The sequence below is a fragment of the Capra hircus genome, chromosome 22 (assembly GCF_001704415.2).
Source record: "Capra hircus breed San Clemente chromosome 22, ASM170441v1, whole genome shotgun sequence".
In the NCBI taxonomy this organism is placed as follows: Eukaryota; Metazoa; Chordata; class Mammalia; order Artiodactyla; family Bovidae; genus Capra; species Capra hircus.
The window spans coordinates 11,002,231-11,027,411 of record NC_030829.1 but is presented as its reverse complement, the minus strand read 5'-3'; the positions used below and the strand labels follow the sequence as shown (position 1 = coordinate 11,027,411).

Genomic DNA, 25,181 nt, shown 5'->3' with positions numbered 1-25,181 from the left:
AGGCTCCTCTGGCCATAGGGATTCTCCAGGCAAGAATACTGGAGTGGGTTATCATGCCCTCCTCCAGGGGATCTTCCCGACCCAGCGATCAAAACTGTGTCTTACATCTCCTGCATTGGCAGGCAGGTTCTTTACCACTAGTGCCACTGGGAAGCCTGTTGAAACCTGGGGCAATAATAACTATGCTGGGCTCCTTGGATAACAGTGCAGGCCTAGGCTTTATATTTTAAGAAGGAAGATGCCAAACTACACACAGTACAGAAACAGATAAATAGAAGAGTGAAGAGAAGGCTGGCAATACATATACCAAAAAGGACAGGGGCTCTGAACCTGGACCCTCTGGCACAGACTGCCTGGATGGAGAGCTATAGCACCTCTGTCGGAGCCCCTGAATACAAACACAGTGACATTTTCACTGAACGGCTTCATCTTGTGAAAACAGGAAACATAGGCATCAATGATGACAGATAAGGTGGACAGAGAGAGATCATCTTATGCTTTATCAGGGTCTAACATCTACTGAAGGAGCACATCCCCTTGGGCACCACTTAATCAGACAGATCCAGGTCACATTACCTGCTGGTTCTCACCAGGGCCTCTGCTGCACCTGACTACAGCCAAACTAGACCTTCCCAACAAGGTTACTCTTGAGGCTGACTTTAAACAAAAAATTCTAAATGCAGTAACAGAGAGCCTGAAAGAACTCTGGCAGGAGTAAAACAAGACAGTGATTGTGCTGGTCACTTGCCTGTTTGTCCATGATTCATTCCCTGTCCTTCCCCCTTTCCGCTTGTATCTCAGAGACACACACTTGCAAATGTCCGCTTCCCGGTTCCTGCTGGGGCTGACTCTGCTGACGCCTTCAAGTGCTCCTCTTCCCTTCCTCCCCATAAACAGAACCTGGCTGTGCTTGGGGTGGCCATGTGGCCAGCCAGGAAAACTCATCTCCCAGCCTCCCCTGTGACTGGGGTGGCCACATGACATGGTTCTGGTTAACAAGATGTACATGGAAAATGCTGAATGGAGCTTCAGAAGAGCACTTTAAAAGGGGGTCTGGCCTGTTATCTTTCTTCTTCTTACTGCTTGGTATGCAGCTACAGTGTTGGAAGTGGAAACCAAGAAGCAATGTGTATGAAGCAATGTTGAGTAGAAAGACAGAAGGAAAAAAAAAAAAGAAAGACAGAAGGAACTGGGTTTCCGAGGGCACTGTGTAGTTACTTAGCTGTCCTGGAATGTCCACTTTGAGATTTGTTATTAGAAAAGAAAACTCAAAGCCTCGTTAGGATCAGCTACTAAAAGTTGCCCCTTGTGTTACATGCAGCCAAATATATTCCTAATTGGTTTTTTAAAAATTTCTTCCACCAATTTATTTGGGTACTATTTCTTTGCTTGTAAAATGGGCATTTCTGGTTTAAAATTCCTTCTGTTCAGGATGTTCTGGGTCAGGATAATCAGGATGTATGAATTTCTGTTGTCACTTTTTTTTTCTCACTGATTTTTAAAATCAGCTGACAAAGGTCAGTCTAATCAAAGCTATAGCTTTTCCAGTACTCATGTATGGATGTGAGAGTTGGACTACAAAGAAAGCTGAGCACTGAAGAATTGATGCTTTTGAACTGTGGTGTTGGAGAAGACTCTTGAGAGTCCCTTGGACTGCAAGGAGATCAAACCAATCAATCCGAAAGGAAATCATTTCTGAATATTCACTGGGAGGACTGATGCTGAAGCTGAAACTCCAATACTCTGGCCACCTGATGGGAAGAACTGACTCATTGGAAAAGACCCTGATGCTGGGAAGGACTGAGGCAGGAGGAGAAGGGGACAACAGAGGATGAGATGGTTGGATGGTATCACTGACTCAATGGACATGAGTTTGAGCAAGCTCTGGGAGTTGGTAATGGACAGGGAAGCCTGGCATGCTGCAGTCCATGGGGTCACAAAGAGTCGGACACGACTGAGCAACTGAACTGAACTGAATCTACTAGCTTAGGAGAACAGGACAGGCTGGCTAGTTATATTCACGTTCTTGGTTATATTCATTCTTCCGAATGATGCTGGTGGCCATCAGAGAGCAGAGATGCTCCTTGTAAGGCTGGCTTCAAAGGGACGAAATGACAGCTCTGAAAAACGGGACTGCAACGGGACCACAGCTGGGCATTCATGTTCTCTCTTAAATTCCAAGTGCCTCCATAGGTGCCAATTCCCTGATTCAGGAATTGGCAGAAACATCCTGTGTGTCACTGATACTGAGAACATCACACGAGTACCTCAAGAGCTCAAAGATCTTTGTCCATATGCTTATAATGTATTTTCAAATCACAAAGTGTACCCGTTGAGGTAATCCTGCTGTGCGTGTGTGCGTGCGAAGCTGCTTCAGTCACGTGTGACTCTTTCGACACCACCAGGCTCTTCTGTCCATGCGATTCTCCAGGCAAGAATACTGGAATGGGTTGCTATAACCTCCTTCAGAGGATCTTTCTGACCCAGGGACTGAACCCTCATCTCTCACATCTCTTGCATTGGCACACAAGTTCTCTACTATTAGTGCCAGCAGGGAAGCCCGATCCTACGTAGCCAGCACTTTTAGTGGTCTGACCTGTCCCCTGGGACCCTGTGGTTGGCCCACTCTCTGGTTTCATTGTGCATCTACCTCCATGAGCCAGTATCCATGAGTCTTCTTCAAGGCCTATTCTTTGGCTTCTGGAGCTGCTCTGTCCACACTCTCATAGTGGGGAAAAGTGCCTGGGACTTCATTTCCTGGACTTCATTTCCTCCATAAGAGGCCCTTCACCGATGACTGGCACTTGTGGCCAGCTTCCCGGCCTTGAGATGGGGCGGTGCTGAGGTGTAACCCCCATTTCAGAGCTCAGGCCAGGCCAGCCTCTGTGGGAGGTTGTCCGAGATGGCACCCTTCCCTGACCTCCACCCCCTACTCCTCACATGCTCCCTGGGTAGCACATCCCTCTTAAGTCACTTGATACAATCCTCACCTCGGGATCTGCTTCAGGGAAACCCAGGCTAAAACACCTAAGTTCTTCTTGATTTTTTTTTAAATAGTTTTCTTTCATTGGATTTAGCCGATGGATTAATTTCATGGCTTTCTTTTTAAGAGGTGCTGTGCTCCTTTATAAAAAAAGATTTAGAATCCAAGACTCCCCCTTTCCTCTTAAAAGAGGAAATTATTAAATTGCCATTGTGCAGTTCATTAAGAAAAAAAAATTAGAGGTTTAACGTATGTTTTCTAAACTACCCCCCCAATACCCCCCCTACCAGGTCTGCCCAAGTCTGCAGCTCTGGAAAACGTCTTTCATGAAAGATCCTTGTCGTAGCTACAGCAGCTCTGTTGACATTTCTCAAGCAAAACGTAGCCTTCCTTCCCAATGCAGTCAATACACAAATGTAGCTTTTCACATACATGAAAGCTGAGCCCTACCATGGAACACTGAGGCCACAGTGTGATTTAAAATAGGCGTCCGGGTTTCTCCCCTGCTTCCTCATTGCCAGCTGTGACAGAAAAGGCCCAGCCTTCCTCCCAGGCACAGCTTCACTCTAGGTTAGGATGGCTCTGGTGGCAGGGCCAGAAAAATGCTAGTGCAGTGGCCACAGGTAACCCAGGTGAGGACTTGCAAACCTGGCTTGGTCCCTGCTCCCCACCACCCGTGCTCATCCTTTCCAAGAGGAAGTTCAGGGCCAGCAGAAACAAGTCAGAAACACCAAGGGGCTCTAGGGATTTGCCTCTGACAAGTGGGATGGGGAAGACCAACAGTGTGAGAGAAAGAGCTTGCTCTGTATTAGAGTCTCAAATGGGCTGGATCCAGGTAAGGTTTTTCTCCCGGCGCTAGGCAGGAGTTCAAGGTAAAGAACCAGGGGGCTTAGGGCACTGGATTAAAAACAGGAAAGGGACAGAAAAGACTTATTATTTTCTGAGTATCAATATCCACCCTCAGGGCTCTCTTACAAGGGCAAGCAGCAAGTTCATTCATCATCTTAATGGCCCAGCCAAGATGACTATAAACATCTAAGAGTTGCATTTTACTCGAGGCTACTATTAACTTGACAAGAGACACCGGAGAAAGCAGAACACAATGAAAATCAGTTCCTGCCCTGAATGGGGGGTGGGTTGTGGTGGTGGCAGAGTGCAGGAAGGCTGCTTGAAATCTGTTTACCCGCTGAAGGATGAGGTGCACACACTTCCGTCCGCAAACCCTTCCACACTGTGATGCTGGGCTACCTGGCTCCACTTAATATATTTCATTTCATCCCTGTGTACAGATGTGACTTCTCTGTGGAACCTTCTGTCTGAGAACAGGCCAGGGCACTTCCTCAAACCCAAAGGTACACAAACACAGCAGCGTCTAATCTCTTCTGTTCTACCTGGGTTAGAAACTGAATCAGTCTTATCGCCTGGCGCCATCTTGAGCAGTCTGCCTTGAATATGGAAAGGGGCTGCCTTTTCTCCAGTAAAGGTAGAAAGAAGCTGGAAGAATCACTTTACAAGAGGAGCAAACTTACAAGCCCTCTATGCATCTTGCCTTAAAGAATAAGCCCCTAAAAGTTATGGAAGCTGCCCTGTTGGCTCTCCACTCCTAAAACAGAGTTTAATTCAGAACTCAAAGCACTCACTCATTAACAAAACTGGGCTTTCCTTCTGGCAACTTCCTACACGGTTGTTACATCTCCCATGTAAGACCCTGTCATGGAGAAAATAAAAGGGCAAGGCCCCTTCCCTCCACTGCAGTCCTTCCAGACTTATCAATTGAGTTCAGTGACTTAGAACCAACAGGGAATGAGCAGTAACTACACATCTTACAACAGGAAGTGCTCTGAACTGCTCAAAAGTATCACAGGGGAGGGTATACATTCTCCCTGCTGGATTCATGATCACTGGTCCCCCTCACCTGCCTTCCTCCACCAAATTATCATATTAAGTGAAGTAAAGACAAATACCCTATGATATTCCTTGTACGTGAAATCCAAAAAAAATATCTGCCAAACAGAAAAAGACTCACAGACATAGAAAACAAACTTATGGTTACCAAAGGGGAGAGCAGGGGGAAAAGGGGTGAGAAAAATGAGGAGCTTGAGATTAACATATACACACACTACTATATATAAAATAAACAATGACAAGACATAGCACAGGGAATGCTACTCAACACTCTTTACTAACATGCATGGAAAAAGAATCTAAAAAAGAAGACTTGGACTGCAAGAAGACCCAACCAGTCCATTCTGAAGGAGATCAACCCTGGGATAAAGCTGAAGCTCCAGTACTTTGGCCACCTCATGTGAAGAGTTGACTCATTGGAAAAGACTCTGATGCTGGGAGGGATTGGGGGCAGGAGAAAAGGGGACGACAGAGGATGAGATGGCTGGATAGCATCACGGACTCGATGGACGTGAGTCTGAGTGAACTCCAGGAGATGGTGATGGACAGGGAGGCCTGGTGTGCTGCGATTCATGGGGTCGCAAAGAGTCGGACACGACTGAGCGACTGAACTGAACTGATGTGTCTATGTATAACTGAATCAAGTTGATGAACATCTAAAGGAAAAAACATGACACTGCAAATTAACTATATACTTCAATTTAAAAAAAAAAAAGGCAGTAAGGGACTTTACCAGTGGTCCAGGTTTAAGACTGTGTTTCCAATATAAGGCACATGGGTTTGATCCCTGGTCGGGGAATTAAGATCCCACAGACAACATGGCATGTCCAAAAAAATTTTTTTAATAAAAAGAAAGGACAAAAAAAATTCAGTGAACACCAGGTTTGAGTTGACCATCTCCAATTCCCTCCTTCCTCTCAACATACACTCACAATCTAGCCTCTGACTAGCTGATCTGATGCCCAGGGGTGGACATGAAATGTTATCAAGGCTGCAGACAGACTGGGATCTACCAGAATCCAGATCCATGAGCCAAACAGGCAGGCAAGACAATGGGACCAGAACATGCGGAAAACAGCTAAGCGGGAGGTCACCACTGGTGGCCTAGAGGCTGGATATGGTCAGCGGACATGTTTTGTTTGGCCCATACAATGTTCAGAGAATATTTTAATTAGCTGCCAAAGCCATGAGATTTCACATAAAAATGTGGATTTCTGGCTTTTTCTGAAAAATAGGAAGTCTGAAACTGGCACTCACTCCCACCTGGCAAGCAGTGGCTGCTGCTGGGCGTGGGTGGCCTTCTGTGGACAAGGCTGGAATCCTCCGTTCTTCACAGTCTCCATTGCTTCCTCCTGTCCCATACTCAGCCTCTTCACCCATTTACAACACCTGCCTTGCCCCACGCCTGTAGACTGTGAGGTGTGCTCCTTCAGAAACCCAGGGAAGTGCTATGAGGCCAACCTACAACTTCTGGAGGAGGCCTAGAAAGTGAGGTGCTCAAGCTGGAGATGTTGGTGAGACCTGCCCAGACGGCTTGCACCTTTCGGGCTGTTCCAGCCCACTTCCAGCTGCCAGCAGCTGCATCTCTGTGCCTGAGGACACTGTTCAGAACTGTGTAGGTTGCTCTGGCCATGCACCTTATAAGACACTAGTAGTGGGGAATGAACACCCCGAGCAGGCCTAAGCCACTGACTCTTTGGGGGGTATGGTGTCTGAATCCCCAGCTCTCACACCCCCTGAGGCTTGTCTTGTACTTTTCCTGAAGCTGCTTTGAGGGATGAAGCCCCACTACCCCCTGTGACGGCTGGTGTAAAGGTCCTCTCTTCATCAGCTGCCCCCACCTGCCTGTATTGCTTCGCCTCCTTTCCACTGTTTCCTGCATCTCCCAAAGGTATGAATAGCCCTCAACTCCTTGTTTCAAGGTCAGCATCTGGGAGACCCAAACCAAGACTGCACTTTGTAGAGAAGAGACTGGGCCAGGAGCCTGCCCTTTCTCCCTCTCCCCTGACTCCATGGCAAGATGCTGTGTCTCCTTTGTACCCCCAAATCAGCTGGGCGCTCTCTCACATCCGCTTGAAGCCTACACTGTCCACCTCCCTGTCCGTTTCCATGTATGCATGGCAGTCAATACCACAAAGATGTACTCATGAATCCAATCCCTTTTTTTCAATTTCTCTCTCTCACTTATGTGAGGCTTTCATGACAGCAGGAGTCCCAGCTGACAAGCAACTTCAGCACAAAACAGTATTTCTAAAATGTCCCAAAGTCACCCTGCCACTTATTGCTCCTTTGTCCCACATGGGCAGCTTCTTTCCACCTGGTGAGATTCCTTTTGTTCCTCCTCCTCTGTTCTCCACCATCTCACCTCTGCTTCAGTCCAGATCTGGACTTATTTGGACCTCCCAAATAAACTGGCCCACCCACCCCACTCAGCAACCCTAGGTCTGAAATGTTGGCACTGGCTGACATCAACTCTTCAGAGGCCCATCCACCTACCCACCCCCAGCATTTATCTAGGGATTCTGTCCAACCTGAGACTACCAGGTACAGTAACAACTTGCTTCATCTTGTCATCTCTGCGCTTCAAAACAACTTCTCAGTACCTCTGTAGAGTAGTTGGCATCTCGTACTTTAATTGCTGGCTGACGTGCCTTTCCCCCTATTAGGCTGTCTCCTCCCAGGAGCAGGGACCAGTGCTTATTCTTCTTTGTGTCTCCTAGCAGCTAGTACAGCCCCTGACACTTCACAGGTACTTAATCACTGCTATCCAAACAACTCCATTCCTGTTCCACTGATGCAAGAAGGGCTAAGTCTCCATGTGCCAAGTGGCACCAAGGCAAGAAATGACAACTGGACTTCTTGACTCTGGTGCCACATGACTATATGACTCCAGAGGGCACTGTTGACATTATATTCTGTGGAACTGTGCTCTGGGGTGTTGCTCACCTACAGCAGAAGGTGAACGTGACCGTAAAGTTGTGTGATGCAGTCGTGTTCCAAATTTTCTCCATTCTTCCTCACTCTCTCTTTTAGCTTTACATAGGTGAGAGGACAGTTAGCAGATGGTCACCCATGTAACCAGAGAAGGCAATGGCACCCCACTCCAGTACTCTTGCCTGGAAAATCCCATGGACAGAGGAGCCTGGTGGGCTGCAGTCCATGGGGTGGCTAAGAGTCGGACATGACTGAGCGACTTCCTTTTCACTTTTCACTTTCATGCGCTGGAGAAGGAAATGGCAACCCACTCCAGTGTTCTTGCCTGGAGAATCCCAGGGACGGGGTAGCCTGGTAGGCTTCCGTCTATGGGGTCGCACAGAGTCAGACACGACTGAAGAGACTTAGCGATGCAGCCCACATTTTATAAGCAGTCTCCCCTTAAAGGAAGGAATCCGAACAAATCTAAAAGGAGCCTTGCATGAGAGAAAAAAAATCCATCTCAGGTCATATTTTTTGTTCAGTCTCAGAAACTGAGACATCACTAATTGTGTGCTGACAGAAAAGACTGGAGACCTTGAAGGCAGGGCGTGGGCCCCGAGTTGCTCTGTGATTCTGGAAAGAAGGGATAGCTAGCCACCCACATCACCAGTTCAGGTGAGGGGTCTACACAGGTGACCCTTGAGCTGAGATGCGAGGTTGGAACAGTTCATTAAACAAACTGGGGTTGAGGTATTCCTGAGTAAAGGCAGCTTCAGCAAGAAATTATGAGTGGATTCAAGGGTGTATGTAGGGGATGGTGACTATGAGACTGGGAGGAGGGGAGGCAGGAAAGACCAGGCTGGGAAGGGCCTCTCATGAACAGCTGAGGAGCCTGAGATCCATCCTAAAGAATGTGAAGCAGGAGGAGTAATGCGATTAAATTTCTTCTCAAATTTTTATGGTAAAACTGAGATTATAGACTTATTTTATATTAATATTCAAAATTATTATTTACTGAGGCAATAATTATTGTTTCACATTTGCTTCCTATTTTAAATATTTGTAAAAGTTGCTTTTGCTTACTTTTTTATTTGGCTTCAATATACTTTTTATCCCACAATACACTATATATGTAAGTAGCCATTTCTCAGGAAGAGTTTCATGGTTATTTAAGCTCTCATGGCTTTTGCTCAGATGCTGCCAGTGCCTTGCTCATGTTTCCCAGAACCATCCCAAGGGCTGGTCACTTGAGGCCAGTCTCCTTCCAGGCTTGAAGCTCCCCCATCTCTCTGCCTGAGTTGTTTCCTGGTCCCAAGAAAGGAAACGTAGCCCAGAGCCAGGGAAGGCTGCAAAGGCTGGACAGTTAATGCCTTTGGAGCGATTCTCCATGGATGAGAAACAGGAGTTGGTAGATAAACCCTCCAGCAGCTTCCTTACCCCACACAACAATGATTCTGAGTCTGTCTCTCAGAGGATCTGCAGCAGGACAGAACACGAACTGCCCACAGCAAAATCTGCCCTTCTGTGCACACTTTCCCGTCTTGTCCCGTTTCATCAAACCCATCATTCCTGCACTGTGCCTCCCCCCACCTCATTCTCTACCTACCTGTACCAGTCATTGTGTCCAGGTCTGCTCTGGGGGGAGTCTAAACTAGAAGAGTTAGTAGACTTCACAAATTCTTGTATATCCAAAGCTATCCTTATTTTGCTTTCACCATGCAGGGCAAGTTGGCTGGGTATAGAATTCTTACTTCACTATGGAACACAATCTAATTATTGCTATTAATGTTACAAAAGCTGGAGAAAGAATGAGTTTCTTTGTTTTCTGTTAGGTACGGGTAGCATCATTTTTACAGTGCAAAAACTGAAATGTGATGAAGCTGTATGTAAACATTAAGCCATTTTTAACACTTTTTCCTGATGTCTGCAGCACCATTCACAAAAATCAGGATTCTTTTTTGCTGTCTACTCAGGTCTTCTATTCCAGTGATTCTGGAACCATTTCCATTTGCTGATTCTCCAGCCTCCACCTTTCATATCTAGTCTTCACTGCCATCCTTCTCCACCGCTCTGTTCTTTTTCTCTATAAATTCTCAGAGATCTCCTCAAATACGCCCTCCGCAACAATGAATCAGTTTCCCATACTGTTAATTCTGCTCCTTTCTGATCATAACAAATATTTTAATTCTGTCATTGCCCTCTTGGTTTCATTATAATACTTCCTAATCCCAACCACAAACTTTTTTTTTTTTTGCTTCTCTGTTAGCCCTTTCCATTTTCCTCTCAGTCCATTGTTCTACTATCTGATCATTTGCTGGGTTCACTTTTTGTTTTTTCTTGAATTTTACTAAGAAAACAGATGTCTGTAAAATTTACTTTTGCTTTCTATTAATAGTCTTTTAAAAGGTATGCTTTCCCTCTGTTTCTGGAGTTGTTAGGACCTTTTTGTAGGGCCCATGCTGGTTCTGGTAGGTCTATCAGTATGGGTGGGCCCCTTCCTGTCTCACTCATTACCCACCTATGTATTGTTAAAAACTTGCTCTGGGCTGAATGATGCCACTTATATTCCCCAATTGATTAACTTTGCAGTTGTGGTTATAGTCACAGGAGGGGATTTTTTTTCTCTATTACTCCTTCTCCTACTGCACTGAAGAGCATCTCACCCATATGCTTTTCTAGCTGGCCCTGCCTCTGTAGCCACTACATGATATGATGTCTCTGTGCCTTGCCACCTTTCTTGGACTAATGTGCACCAGAGCCCAAAGAGCCCAATACCTTGCCAACTTTCTGCCAAATTGAAACCTAGTGTCCCCTGTGCCAAAGGTTTTAAAGGTCACTGGGACTCAGTGGCAAAGAGATAAAAATGAGCTCTCATTGGCCCCATGATCAGCCACAGTAGCCACTGAGACACCTGTGTCCTTCTCAGGTGCATCATCCTTGACTGACTGAGTCCCCTTATCCAGGATGTCTCCCCAGTGGTTAATAATGATGATGGGGTGGAAATGGTGCTCCCCTTCCACTTCAACAGGGACAATTATGCTGATTAATTTATGCTCTAGAGCACCCTCCATCTCTTTTTACCCCACAGACAGACCAGGGCTGATTTGGGATTTTGTACCCTTCCTCAGACCTTTTTGCCCCATTCCATTTCCTCACTTCTTTTCTCCTGAGAACATTGCTCCAATAAATCAGGTATGCCCAGATTACATGCAGTAAGGAGGGAATGGGGAAATGTATGAAAAACCCATGTTGGTTGATCAATAACTGAGACTTCCCATTCCCCAAATAATTACAGGATTAAGGATATAGTCATTTGCTCATACTAATTGCTCTAAAAGAGAGTCATCACAATATTATTCAAAAGATAATAAAACTGGAACTAATCTAAATATCCAATAGCATGAATTCACAGGCAATCCATACTATATCCTATGACAGAATATTATACAGTCTCCAAGCCAAAAAGAAAAACACGGTGAAAGGAAGTAAAGAAGCAGGAGGCTACTTTGTTTACAAAATAATACCAAGAAGTCCTTATACTAACAGTAAGGCCACCTCTGAGCTTTCTAGAACAGAGATAATGAAGCTTAGTTGGTTATAAGGATGCCTCTGTCCACAGATAAAAACAAGCTAAAATGCTCTGGAAAAGCACAGCTATTCCTAATTCTGAGGTAGAAAGTTCTTTCATGGGCTTGAGTGTGGGACAGTGATGACCTAGCCACCAGTTATCATAAAGATGGGTTCCACAGGTCTGGTCCCTAACTGAACCCCTCTCCCCCTACCCATCCTTCCACCCCCAAGAGGAAGATGACATCGTGGCACATGACATTCTGTAAAAGAGATTCTGTCCATAGCCAAGTAAAGAACTCTATGGATACTTGGTTCCCTCTGGACTGAGATTAAATCAGGGACAATTTGGGGGGTTTAGAGGAGCTGGAAAGTATGCTCTTCTTGCATTCAATGCTTCTGTGGCCTCCACTATCCTGGAGCTCCAGAAGCTATGTAGCATCAGAGAGTCTGAGATGATCTCTTGGGAAGCTCCTGGAATGCCATTCTAGATGTCTATATGCTTCAGTTGCCCTGTAAGCTGGGCAGGGTTGGCACGTCCTGGTCAAACTATTGAGCCTGACAGGATTTGTGCCTGGACAAAGGCTGCCCACAGCCCGAAGGTTGGCCTAGTGCTCACCTGTGGGCAGGGCCAAGGTTTACCTCAGAAAGTGATTTTGGCTCCATTTCTACACAGACATCAAGGTGCCGCAGTTCACCGCTGTGAACACTTTGAAAAGCTGCAAAGGTTCCCATCAGAAGAGCTGCCCACAGGTAGATAACCTGTCTAACCACAGGCAGACAACCTCCATGGAAGGACGTCTGAGTCCAGTCATTCCTCCTGCTTGCCTGTGGATGAGGTCTGTTACTCTTTCTTCCCCAAAGTGGTTCACTGAGGGGGATTATGGAACAAGGGACAAAACCAGGTCCTTTTTCCTTTCTGAGTCACGCTATTTAAACATCATTCAAATAAATTAAATTGCTCTTAAAAACTCACTCAATTCATGGAAATAATTTAATTTCCTCAATTCACTAAAATATTTCAGGAATAAGTCAATATGCCAAAGCAGAGGCCGATGTTCATGACCCTTGAATGGAAAACATCAAAGGCATCACTGGTGATAACTCACATGATAAGCAGTGATTTGCTTTCATTTCTTATCTGGTCTTTCACAACCACTGCTGACCTAAAGCATGAATTCTGTAGAACATGCGTGTGCCAGAGATGATGACTGTATCATCTCAGAGAAGGGGCCAGAATCCAACTGTGTGGAGAGGATTTCACAAGATAGAAGGGATAGGAGGTGGTGTCAATAACAGATATGGCTCCAATGCACAGTGGGTATTCAGTTTCTTCTTTGGCTTTACCAACAATGCTTTCTAAGTCCAGGAGGAAATCATTCTAATAATTCCAAATGAGCCTCCACACAAAGTAACAGTATTTGCAAGATCACTGCATATTCCAGGCTATGATGAAAGTCAGCGAATGCGCTAGACACAGGGCCGTCTTACCTTCTGCCACATGTTGATGAAGAAGAGCTCCCGAGAAACGTTGAATGACACGTTGGCATCATAGGCATCATCCCCAAGGTTGGAGATGGAGATATTTAGGGAGATATTCTTCACAGCCCCCAGAGCTAGATACGGGGTTTTCTCATCAACGCTAAAAGGAAAAATGAACAGCAATAAGTGTGCTAAAACTTTCACTAATATATTAGTAACATGGAATGTAGCAGGTAGCTGAGAGCAGGGGAGGCAGGTGGGAGAAACTCCTCTGGATCAGGACTACAAGTCCCAGGAACCCACTAATAAGCCATGTGTTCTGGGGTACCCAGCCAGCCCTCATGGGCCTCAGCTTCCACATCTAAGCATGGCGGGGTTCTGTGGTATGTAGCCTAACTCACTCACTAGGCCATCCTATGGCTCATGTGAAATCTAGTGTATCCAACTTGGAAAATTATAACACATTTAATAACCTAATCAACTTCCCTGGTGGCTCAGATGATAAAGCATCTGCCTACAATACAGGAGACCCGGGTTCAATCTCTAGGTTAGGAAGATCTGGAGAAGGAATGGTAACCCACTCCAGTATTCTTGCCTGGAAAATCCCATACAGAGGAGCCTGGTAGGCCACAGTCCATGGGGTTGCAAAGAGTAGGACACGACTGAGAGACTTCACTTTCACCTTCTTTCAATAACCTAATCATGGATTTTGGTTATAGGATAATTCACTCAAATATTTCTAAGCACCTACGGCATGCCAATCACTATTTTATGGGCTAGAGAATGCAGTGAACAAAAGAGAGTTCTTGCCTTTCTGTAGCTTTAAGGAGACAAAAAACATATACACAAAGAATCAAATATACAGATCAGATTGTGGTAAGAGCAATGGAGAAAACTTACAAAGGCTAAGAAGGAAAGAAGGCACCATAGTTCGAGGAAGAGTAGGGTGCAATTTTAAATAAGCTGGTTCAGGGAAGCTGCACTGATGAGGTGGCCTCTCAGTAGAAACCGGAAGGAAGAAAGATAGCAAGATGCACAGAATTTGGGAACTAGCAAAGTCATGCCTGGTGTGTTCAAGAATAGCATGTAGACTAGTGTGGCTGGAGAGGAACAAGTGAGGGGCAGAGTGGGGAGGGGAATGGGCTTAGTGGTGAAGGGATGGAGTCATCACAAGGACCTTAGTTTGCCTCTGAGACAGGAGATCCTGCAGGGCTCTGAACAGGGGATGATATGGCCTGACTTCCATATATAAAGGCTCACACTGGCTGTGATGTGCATGGTGAGTATACTCAGTCGAAAGGAAAGAGAGAGTCTGGTGAGAAGGTTCTTATAAGAATTCAGGTGTAAGAAAATGGCAGTTCAGACCACAGGGGTAGAAGCTGAGGTTATATTCTAGATGTTTCAAAAATTGTGCCAATATATTTTGCTCACAGATTGCAAGAAGGGTGTTCAAGAAAGAGAAGAGGCAAGGATAGCTGCAAGAATTTTAGATTCAACAACTGGAAGGAAAGAGGTGTCATTTATCAAGATGCAAAAGATCAAAGGTATAGAAGGTCAGCAGAGAACATTCAAGTACTTACTGGATTTTTAAGAAGAGATGCTCAGAGAGCTGGATGTAACGGTCTGGAGTGGAAGCAGGGGGTCAGGGCCAGAGATACACATTTGGGGTGGATTAGAAGTGACCACTAGGGAATGCATGTAAATAGAGAAGAGGGGCTCACACTTAGGAGTTAAAGATGATGATAAGCCAGCAAAGGAGACAGAAAAAGAATGAATAAGGAGACAGGAGAAAAATCAAGACAGTCTCCAAGCAGCCACATGCTTCAAGAACGGAGTAATCAGTTTCGTCAAATGTGGCAAACTAACATGAAAAATCAGAACTGGCCTTTGGCATTAGCCATCTGGAGGTCATTGGTGATCTTGATAAGAACTTCTGAAGTGTAGTGTCAGGGATAAAGCTTGACTAGAGTTGGTCTAAGAGAGGTAGGGGTAGAAGAAATGGAAACAGTGGGCATAGCCAATTCTTTGGAGTTTTTCAGTAAAGGAAAGCAGAGAAATAGGATGACAGCTGGTGGGGGAAATGGGCTCAAAGAAATTGCTTTTTTATTTTCAGAAAAAAATTAACATAGCATATTTATACGATACTGGGAAGGATCTACTAGACAGAGGGCAAGTAAGGAAGAGATGACAAGGCACAGTTGCTGGGTGGCCTGGTGAACAAACAGAGGGGCTGGCCTCAGCTGGTATGAAGTAAGAAAATGGGGCACATGGCCCAGATGCATCAGTAGAAGTGTGGTAGGAAGAAATGAAAGTTTCCCTGGGAAGGCCTCTACTTTGCAGTGAAATAAAAGCAGAGTCCAAGACCAGGAAAGGCGAGGAGGAGGGAGGGATGTTTGAAGAGTGAGATGGAGGGAAATGGCAGCCCAGGAGAGAGTTGTGGGGTAAACAGACCATCAACGAGATGAGTATGATGGTGGTGGCAAGGATGAAGACGCACATGAGACTGACAATTACTAGGTGATGTGAGCTTCAGACAAAAATCACGCTGGAGAATAGTCTTTGATTGGCCAACCAGTTGATAGCAGATGTGACCAAGCCTACAAGGGTTTGAGTGATGGATACGTGTGTGTGCATGCTAAGTTGCTTCAGTCGTGTCTGAGTTTTTGTGACCTTATGGATGTAGCCCACCAGGCTCCTCTGTTCATGGGATTTTCTAGGCAACAATATTGGAATGGGTAGCCATCCCCTTCTCCAAGGGATCTTCCAGAGCCCAGGAAATCGAACCCGCATCTCCTGCACTGGCAGGCGGGTTCTTTACCACCAGTGCCACCTGAGAAACCCTGAATGATGGATAGTTGCTATTTTTGGCTACTCAGGATCCTGAAAACTTCCTGTTTGGAGGGAATCTCAAGATAGGTAGGAGAGGAAGATAAGCAGTAGAGGGGGCAGACCCTGCCTTTGCTCTCCTTTTGGTCATTCTAGTGTGGGCACTTAACTAAGTGCAGTCATGTAATTTAAGGGTAGTCAAGTGGCCTCAGTGTGGGTGGTGGATGCTGCCAATTGGGGCCTTGAATTCTAAGGGCTGCCCAAAGACACTAGGGCTCTCTGAGATCATCTAAGGCAGCTGCAGAGGAGTTGAGAGCCCAGAGTTGACATTTTGGGCTAAGCCTTGCCTCCCCTTCCTGCCTAGGCTCTGAACCATATTTTTCCAACAAATTCCTTTTCCACTTAAATTAACATGTTCATTGCTGTTTGCAACCATTAATACAGCATGAAAGAGAAGAGAACTCTCCAAAATCTCAGCAGGCTATAATACTTTGAAATATGGATTTTTGCAAGGGAGGAATCAGCATTACCCATCTATGAAGAGAGGACCTCACTTTCCTGCATGCCTGGCATGTCAACAAGAATAACATATGTAACAAGAGATCTAATGGCCTTGCTTTTGGAAGCAACACTCTGAGGAAACAAACAAGATGTGAAAAATTAACTTGGAGAAAAGCTTCAAATTCTTGAAAGGCCTCCAACAAATGAAGACCTTAACCTCAAGTTATTGTGGCAATTATTTATTATTGTTGGCCATTTTCATTTGAAACAATTGATGGGTTATTTCTGTCCTCCTGTTTGCTTTTGTAAGATTAAAGGAGTAATCCTCAGGCCTTGAAGAGTTATGAGAGTGTTAGCCTCACTTTATCTCAAGAAGGAATTGCATAAGCACCCACAAGTAGCTGCAGAAAGTGTCCACCGTTTCCAAATGAAATATTAAGCATACAGAGAAGAGAGAAAAGCTGAGGACAATGGGGCAGGGGCTGCCTCCTCACACCAGTGTTGTTCATGCGATCAGCCTCCTACTCTCGTGTATAAATGGCAAGGGATATCTAACCTTTTGCCAGCTCCTAAAGCTCAGTACTCTGTCACTGAATCATGCAGCAAGGTCATTCCCAGGATTTCAAAGTCAAGTGATGCAAACTTGGCTCTATGATTAAGGAAAGCCAGGGACCTTCCAGGGCCGAAAGTGAACCCAGACATTTTAATAAAAGAATCCTCAAAGCTGTTTTCACTCTTTCCCCACATCTAAAAATCCATGTACAAAACAGTACATCTCTGCTTCCAAAGCTATTCTTAGAAATGCAATGCAGTGTAATTTGCCTGGTGCTGGGTATTTTCAAACAAGTTGTCCTGAAACCTACAACAGCATGAAAACCTCCTGATGTCAGTTCCATTTTTAGAGATGAGGAAATCGAGATGCTGTGAGATAAGGTGGCCAAGTTGCTGGGCTTAGAATTCAGTGCCTCCCATCCCTCTCCACTACAGCCACGTCCTCCAGCACCTCTCACTCCCCTAGGAGGCCCTTCTTGGTCTCCCTTCTGAGTGAAATAAACCTCCCAATTAGGAACTTCTTCAGCTCTCCACCAGCTCTTCATGGCATTTCCCAAGGCTGGGTTGACATATTTATTTGTGGGCTATTTGATTAAGGATGATCTCTTCCCCCTACTAGGATCTAGGCAGCAGCCAGCAGGAACCTATTTCTGGTTTTGCATGTCACTGAACCAGAAAGTGAAGAGGAACTAAAAAGCCTCTTGATGAAAGTGAAAGAGGAGAGTGAAAAAGTTGGCTTAAAGCTCAACATTCAGAAAACGAAGATCATGGCATCCGGTCCCATCACTTCATGGGAAATAGATGGGGAAACAGTGGAAACAGTGTCAGGCTTTATTTTTGAGGGCTCCAAAATCACTGCAGATGGTGACTGCAGCCATGAAATTAAAAGACGCTTACCCCTTGGAAGAAAAGTTATGACCAACCTAGATAGCACATTCAAAACCAGAGACATTACTTTGCCGACTAAGGTCCGTCTAGTCAAGGCTATGGTTTTTCCAGTGGTCATGTATGGATGTGAGAGTTGGACTGTGAAGAAGGCTGAGTGCTGAAGAATTGATGCTTTTGAACTGTGGTGATGGAGAAGACTCTTGAGAGTCCCTTGGACTGCAAGGAGATCCAACCAGTCCATTCTGAAGGAGATCAGCCCTGGAATTTCTTTGGAAGGAATGATGCTAAAGCTGAAACTCCAGTACTTTGGCCACCTCATGTGAAGAGTTGACTCATTAGAAAAGACTCTGATGCTGGGAGGGATTGGTGGCAGGAGGAGAAGGGGACCACAGAGGATTGGCTGGATGGCATCACGGACTCGATGGACGTGAGTCTGAGTGGACTCTGGGAGTTGGTGATGGACAGGGAGGCCTGGCATGCTGCGATTCATGGGGTTGCAAAGAGTCAGACACGACTGAGCGACTGAACTGAACTGAACTGAACCCTCAGTTATAAAATGGTGCTGAACTTACTAGGTGTTCAACAAACTCTTGTTGAATGAATGGCATGGACAACATCCCACAACAGATTTTTGGTTCAACCTTAACATTTATAGGTGAAGATGCTGAGAACCCCACAGGGGAGCCCACTTTGATCAAGGTCACCTAAGCACAAAGGCACTGAGCTGGAACTAGTGCCAAACTGCCTGTGTCACAAAGGCAGTCTGAGCTATAGCTCTTATATAAACTCCACCTCAGTCAGAAAGGGCTTTGACAACAAATGTCTTTTAATGACATCTGAAGAAAACAGGATTCCACAAAGACCAACCCCTCAGACAGGACTGCTGAAAGAATAAAATGGTGAGGCACAGTGTTTTTGTGCCAAACACTCCACGGGTGCTTTCTGATTTGCTGAAGAACAATCTTTCTAATTTTCCAGGTATTTCAGTCCCTGAGAAATTTTCCCATTAATTTTAATTTGCTTGCACAGTCTTTTAAGTGGGTCAGATTTCTAAGTACACCAATGACTCGTGTACTTTTATACGAAAATCATGATTAGTCATTAACATAAGGTACAAACTGTACAGTTCCTATAAAGCTTATCTTACAGCATATATCTGAGCTATCAGAAAGGAGTACACAAGGCTGTATACTGTCACCCTGCTTATTTAACATATGCAGAGTGTATCATGCTAAATGCCAGGCTGGATGAAGCACAAGCTGGAATTAAGACTGCCAAAAGAAATATCAATATCAGATATGCACATGACACCACCCTTAGGGAAGAAAGCGAAGAGGAACTGAAGAGCCTCTTGATGAAAGTGAAAGAGAAGAGTGAAAAACTGGCTTAAAACTCAACATTCAAAAAACTAAGATCATGGCAGCCAGTCCCATTGCTTCATGGCAAATAGATGGGGAAACAATGGACAGTGAGAGACTTAATTTTGGGGGGCTCCAAAATCACCGCAGATGGTGACTGCAGCCATGAAATTAAAAGACACTTGCTCCTTGGAAGAAAAGCTATGATCAACCTAGACAGCATATTAAAAAGCAGAGACATTACTTTGCCACAATGGTCCATCTAGTTAAAGCTATGGTTTTTCCAGTAGTCATGTATGAACATGAGAGTTAGACCATAGAGAAAGTAGAGCGCTGAAGAATTAATGCTTTTGAACTGTGTTGTTGGAGAAGACTCTTGAGAGTCCCTTGGATCCCAAAGAGATCAAACCAGTCCATCCTAAAGGAAATGAATCCTGACTATTCATTGGAAGGACTGATGCTCAAGTTAAGCTCCAATACTTTGGCCACCTGATGGGAAGAACTGACTCATTGGAAAATACCCTGATGTTGGGAAAGATTGAAGGCAAGAGAAGAAGGGGATGGCAGAGGATGAGATGGCTGGATGGGATCACCGACTCGATGGACGTGAGTTTGGGCAAGCTCCAGGAGTTGGTGATAGACAGGGAAGCCTCACATGCTGCAGTCCATGGGGTCACAAAGAGTCGAACACAACTGAGTGACTGAACTGAACTGAACAGCATACATACAGCCTCCTGGAAACATCTTGCTCATTTGTTATTAAAAAGAATAAGCATAACTGTCCTGATACATCTTACAGCAGCTGTTTGTGAACATGCTAGGTTTACATTGAAGCTGAGCATTAATTCACTCAATACTTCAAATGTCAGATGCTGCTACTGGCATCTTGGTGACCATGTGTGGTACTTCAGGATCACTGTAGAACCTGTACTCTGAGCTTACTCATTACCATACATGAAAAGCACATACCATTCAAAATTCCCTACTGGGCAAATACAATACATTACCATATCAAATCATTATATGCTGAACCACTAAAGGCCACTAAAGCAAATTCTTCCTTTTCTACCATCACAGAAACAGTTTTATGCAGACAATGTTTTGGTGAAGATTCTGAGGAAAGAAACTAAAGCAGCTAAATGGTATTTGATAATTTTCTATTAGATCATTTTAGACTTTCCTTAAGTCTTAAACATATAAACCATGATCTTATTTAAATAATTGTAGTTAAAATATATTTTCCATAAAATATAATACTTTCATTGTTTTTTGAAGCTAGTTTAAAAGGAGCCTGTTCAGTTCAGTTCAGTTGCTCAGTCATGTCCGACTCTTTGCGACCCCATGGACCACAGCATGCCAGGCCTCCCTGTCCGTCACCAACTCCCAGAGTCTACTCAAACTCATCTCCATTGAGTTGGTGATGCCATCCAACCATCTCATCCTCTGTCATCCCCTTGTCCTCCTGCCTTCAATCTTTCCCAGCACCAGGGTCTTTTCAAATGAGTTAGCTCTTCATATCAGGTGGCCAAAGTATTGGCGTTTCAGCTTTAGCATCAGTCCTTCCAATGAACACTCAGGACTGATCTTCTTTAGTATGGACTGGTTGGATCTCCATGCAGTCCAAGGGACTCTCAAGAGTCTTCTCCAACACCACAGTTCAAAAGCATCAATTCTTCGGCACTCAGCTTTCTTCACAGTCCAACTCTCACATCCATACGTGACTACTGGAAAAACCATAGCCTTGACTAGATGGACCTTTGTTGGCAAAGTAATGTCTCTGCTTTTTAATATGTTGTCTAACTTGGTCATAACTCTCCTTCCAATGAACAAGCATCTTTTAATTTCATGGCTGCAATCACCATCTGCAGTGATTTTGGAGCCCCCAAAAATAAAGTCTGACACCATTTCCACTGTTTCCCCACCTATTTGCCATGAAATGATGGGACCAGATGCCATGATCTTAGTTTTTTGAATGTTGAACTTGAAGACAACTTTTTCACTCTCCTCTTTCACTTTCATCCAGAGGCTTTTTAGTTCTTCGCTTTCTGCCATAGGGGTGGTGTCATCTGTGTATCTGTGGTTATTGATATTTCTTCTGGAAATCTTGATTTCAGCTTGTGTTTCATCCAGCCTAGCATTTTTCATGATGTACTCTGGATATAAGTTAAATAAGCAGGGTGACAATATACAGCCTTGATGTACTCCTTTTCCTATTTGGAACCACTCTTTTGTTCCATGTCCAGTTCTAACTGTAGCTTCCTGACCTGCATACAGGTTTCTTAAGAGGCAGGTCAGGCGGCCTGGTATTCCCATCTGTTGGAGAATTCCCCACAGTTTATTGTGATCCACATAGTCAAAGGCTTTGGTGTAGTCAATAAAGCAGAAATAGATGTCTTTCTGGAACTCTCTTGCTTTTTTGATGATCTAGTGGATGTTGGCAACTTGATCTCTGGTTCCTCTGCCTTTTCTAAAACTAGCTTGAATATCTGAAAGTTCACAGTTCACATGTTACTGTAGCCTGACTTGGAGAATTATTGCTTTACTAGTGTATGAGATGAGTGCAATTGTGCAGTAGTTTGAGCATTCTTTGGCATTGCCTTTCTTTGGGAGAAGAAGCCTGAGTAAAGTATACTAAGACACAGTAATCCAATTGAGTGTATTCCAATCAACTGTGTTTGAGTTTGCAAAACTTATTATACTGTTATTAGGACTAACGTTATATTTGTGACCCACAACTATATTTAATAATGACAACTTAATAATAGTGTGCTCAGTGTGCTACTAAATTGTGCCTAACTCTTTGAGACCCCATGGACTGTAGCCCTCCAGGCTCCTCTGTCCATGGGATTTTTCAGACAAGAATACTGAAGTGGGTTGCCATTTCTTCCTCCAGGGGATCTTCCTGACCCAGGCATAGAACCCCAGTCTCCTGTATTGATGGGCAGATTCCTTACCACTGAGTCATCTGGAAACCCCTTCACAGATAACTGCCTTGTTGTGGAATGAAGAGGCTTGTGTAACTCAAAGAGGCTATGAACTATGCCATGTAGGGCCACCCAAGACAGAAGGGTCATAATGGAGAGTTCTGACAAAACAAGATCCACTGTAGGAGGGAATGGAAACTACCCCAGTATACTTTCTGTGAGAACCTCATCAACTGTTTAAAAAGACAAAAAGATCTAACCAAGGTCAGAAGGTTTCCAATACGCTACTAGGGAAGAATGGAGGAAAACTACTAATAGTCCCAGAAAGAATGAAGCTGCTGGGCCAAAGCAGAATCAACGCTCAGCTGTGGATGTGTCTGGTGATGGAAGTAAAATCTGATGCTGCAAAGTACTGCATGGGAATCTGGAATGTTAGGTCCAAGAATCAAGGTAACTTGAACATGATGAAGCAGGAGATGGTAAGAATAAACATTGACATCTTAGGAATCGATGAACTAAAATGGACAGGAATGGGCAAATTTAATTCAGATGACCATTATATATACTACTGTGGGCAAGAATCCCATAGAAGAAACGGACTAGCCCTCATAATGAACAAAACAGTCCAAAATGCTGTACTTGGGTGCAACCTCAAAAATGACCAAATGATCTTGGAAATTCATTCAACATCACAGTAATCCAAGTCTATGGCCCTACCACCAATGCCGAAGAAGTTGATCAGTTCTATGAAAACCTAGAAGACCTCCTAGAACTAAAACTAAAGAAATATGTTCTATTCATCATTGGGGATTGGAATGCAAAAGCAGGAAGTCAAGAGATACCTGGAGTAACAGATAAGTTTGGCCTTGGAGTACAAAATGAAGCAGAGCAAAGGCTACCTGAATTCTGCCAAGAGAATGCACTGGTCATAGCAAGCTCCCTTTTCCAACAACACAAAAGACTACTTTACACATGGCCATCACCAAATTGATTACATTCTTTGTAGCCAAAGATGGAGAAGCTGTATACAGTCATCAAAAACGAGACCTGGAGCTGACTGTGGCTCAGATAATCAGTTTCTCATAGCAGAATTTGGGCTTAAAATAAAGAAAGTGGGGAAAACCACTAGGTTATCCAGGTAGGACTTAAATCAAATCCCCTATGAATATGCAGCAGAGGTGATGAATAGATTCAAGGGATTACATCTAGGTAACAGTGTGCCTGAAGAATATGGACAGAGTTCCGTAATATTGTACAGAAGACATCGAACAAAACCACCCCAAAGAAAAAGAAAAGCAAGAAGGCAAACTGGTTATCTGAGGAGGCTTTACAAATAGCTGAAGAAAGAAGAGAACCAAAAAGCAAGGAAGAAAGGGAAAGGTACACCCAAATAAATGCAGAGTTCCAAAGAATAGCAAGGAGAGACAAGAAGGCCTTCTTCAATGACAATGCTTAAAAATAGAGGAAAACAACAGAAGGGGAAAGACTAGAGATCTCTTCAGGAAAACTGGAAAGATCAAGGGAATATTTTGCCCAAAGATGGGCACAATAAAGGACAGAAATGGTAGACACCTAGTAGAAGCTGAAGCAATCAAGAAGAGATGGGAAGAATACGTGGAAGAACTGTACCAAAAAGATCTTAATAAACCTGATAACCACGATGTTGTGGTCAGTTACCAAGAGCCAGACAACCTGGAGTGCAAAGTCAGGTAGGCCTTAGGAAGCACTGCTGTCAATAAAGCTAGAGGATGTAGTGGAATTCCAGCAGAGCTATTCAAAACTCTAAAAGATGATGCTATAAAAGTGTTGCACTCAATATGTCAGCAAATTTGGAGGACACAGCAGTGGCCACAGGACTGGAAAATGTCAATCCTCATCCCAATTCCCAAGAAGAGAGTACTAAAAAATGTTTAAACCACTGGACAATTGCACTCATCTCCCATGCTAACAAGGTCATGCTTAAAATCTTGCATGCTAGGCTTCAGTATTATATGAACCAAGAACTTCCAGATATCCAAGCTGGGCTTTAGAAAAGGCAGAGGAACCAGAAATTAAACTGCCAACATTTGCAGGATCACAGAGAAAGCAAGGGAATTCCAGAAAAACATATACCTCTGTTTCATCAACTACACTGAAGCCTCTGACTGTGTAGATCATAACAAACTATAGAAAGCTCTTATAGAGATGGGAATATCAGACCATCTTATCTGTCTCCTGAGAAACCTGTTTGTGGGTCAAGAAGCAACAGTTAGAACCCAACTGGAACAACTGATTGGTTCAAGATTGAGAAAGGAATACAACAGGGTTGTCTGTTGTCACCCTGTTTGTTTAACTTATATGCTGAGCACATCATGAGAAATGCCAGGCTGGATGAGTTATAAACTGGGATTAAGATAGGTGGGAGAAATATCAACAATCTCAGATATGCAGATAATACCACTCTAATGGCAGAAAGCAAAGAGGAACTAAAGAACTAAAGATGAAGGTGAAGGAGGAGACTGAAAAAGCTGGCTTGAAACTAAATAGTGAAAAAAAAAAAAAACCACAACTAAGATCATGGCATCAAGCCCCATTACTTCATGGTAAACAGAAGGGGAAAAGGTAGAAGCGGTGACAGATTTCCTCTTCTTGGGCTCTAAAATCACTGCGGATGGTGACTGCAGCAATGAAATCAGAAGATGATTGCTTCTTGGCAGGAAAGCAAACAAGTGTGTTGAAAAGCAGAGAGAGACATCACTCCACCATGAAAGGTCCATATAGTCAAGGCTATGGTCTTCCCAGTGATCATGCATGGTTATGATAGCTAGACCGTAAAGAAGGCAGAGCACCAAAGAACTGATGACTCCTGAGAGTCCCTTGGACAGCAAGGAGATCAAACCAGTCAATCTTAGCGGAAACCAACCCTGAATACTCATTGGAAGGACTGACGCTGAAGCTGAAGTTCCAATATTTTGCTCACCTGATACAAATAGCCAACCCACTGGAAAAGTCCCTGATGCTGGGAAAGACTGAGGGCAGAGGGAGAAGAGGGAGTCAGAGGATGAGATGGCTGGATAGTATGACCAATGCAATAGACATGAACTTGGGCAAACTCCGGAGATGGACAGGGACAGGGAGGCCTGGCATGCTGCAGTCCATGGGGTGGCAAAGAGTCAGACACAACTGGGCAACTGAACAACAACAACATCTGCAAAGCCCAGGATAATAGTGTAGGGCAGTCAAATCCATCTGTTCTTCCTGCCCTGCCTTCCGCCTTCCACCCTCCAGCCTATTGTCCCT

The 25,181-nt window shown here is 44.4% G+C and overlaps 1 protein-coding gene across 1 annotated transcript in view; it reads right to left on the bottom strand.

Annotated features, from left to right (window-relative positions):
* The window catches only part of ITGA9 (integrin subunit alpha 9), a 366,775-nt gene that overhangs the window by 120,120 nt on the left and 221,474 nt on the right, over positions 1–25,181 (bottom strand). Inside the window, exon 18 of the mRNA XM_018067208.1 lies at positions 12,863–13,013. Coding sequence (XP_017922697.1) covers positions 12,863–13,013 — 151 coding nt within the window. The remainder of the gene's footprint in view (positions 1–12,862; positions 13,014–25,181) is intronic.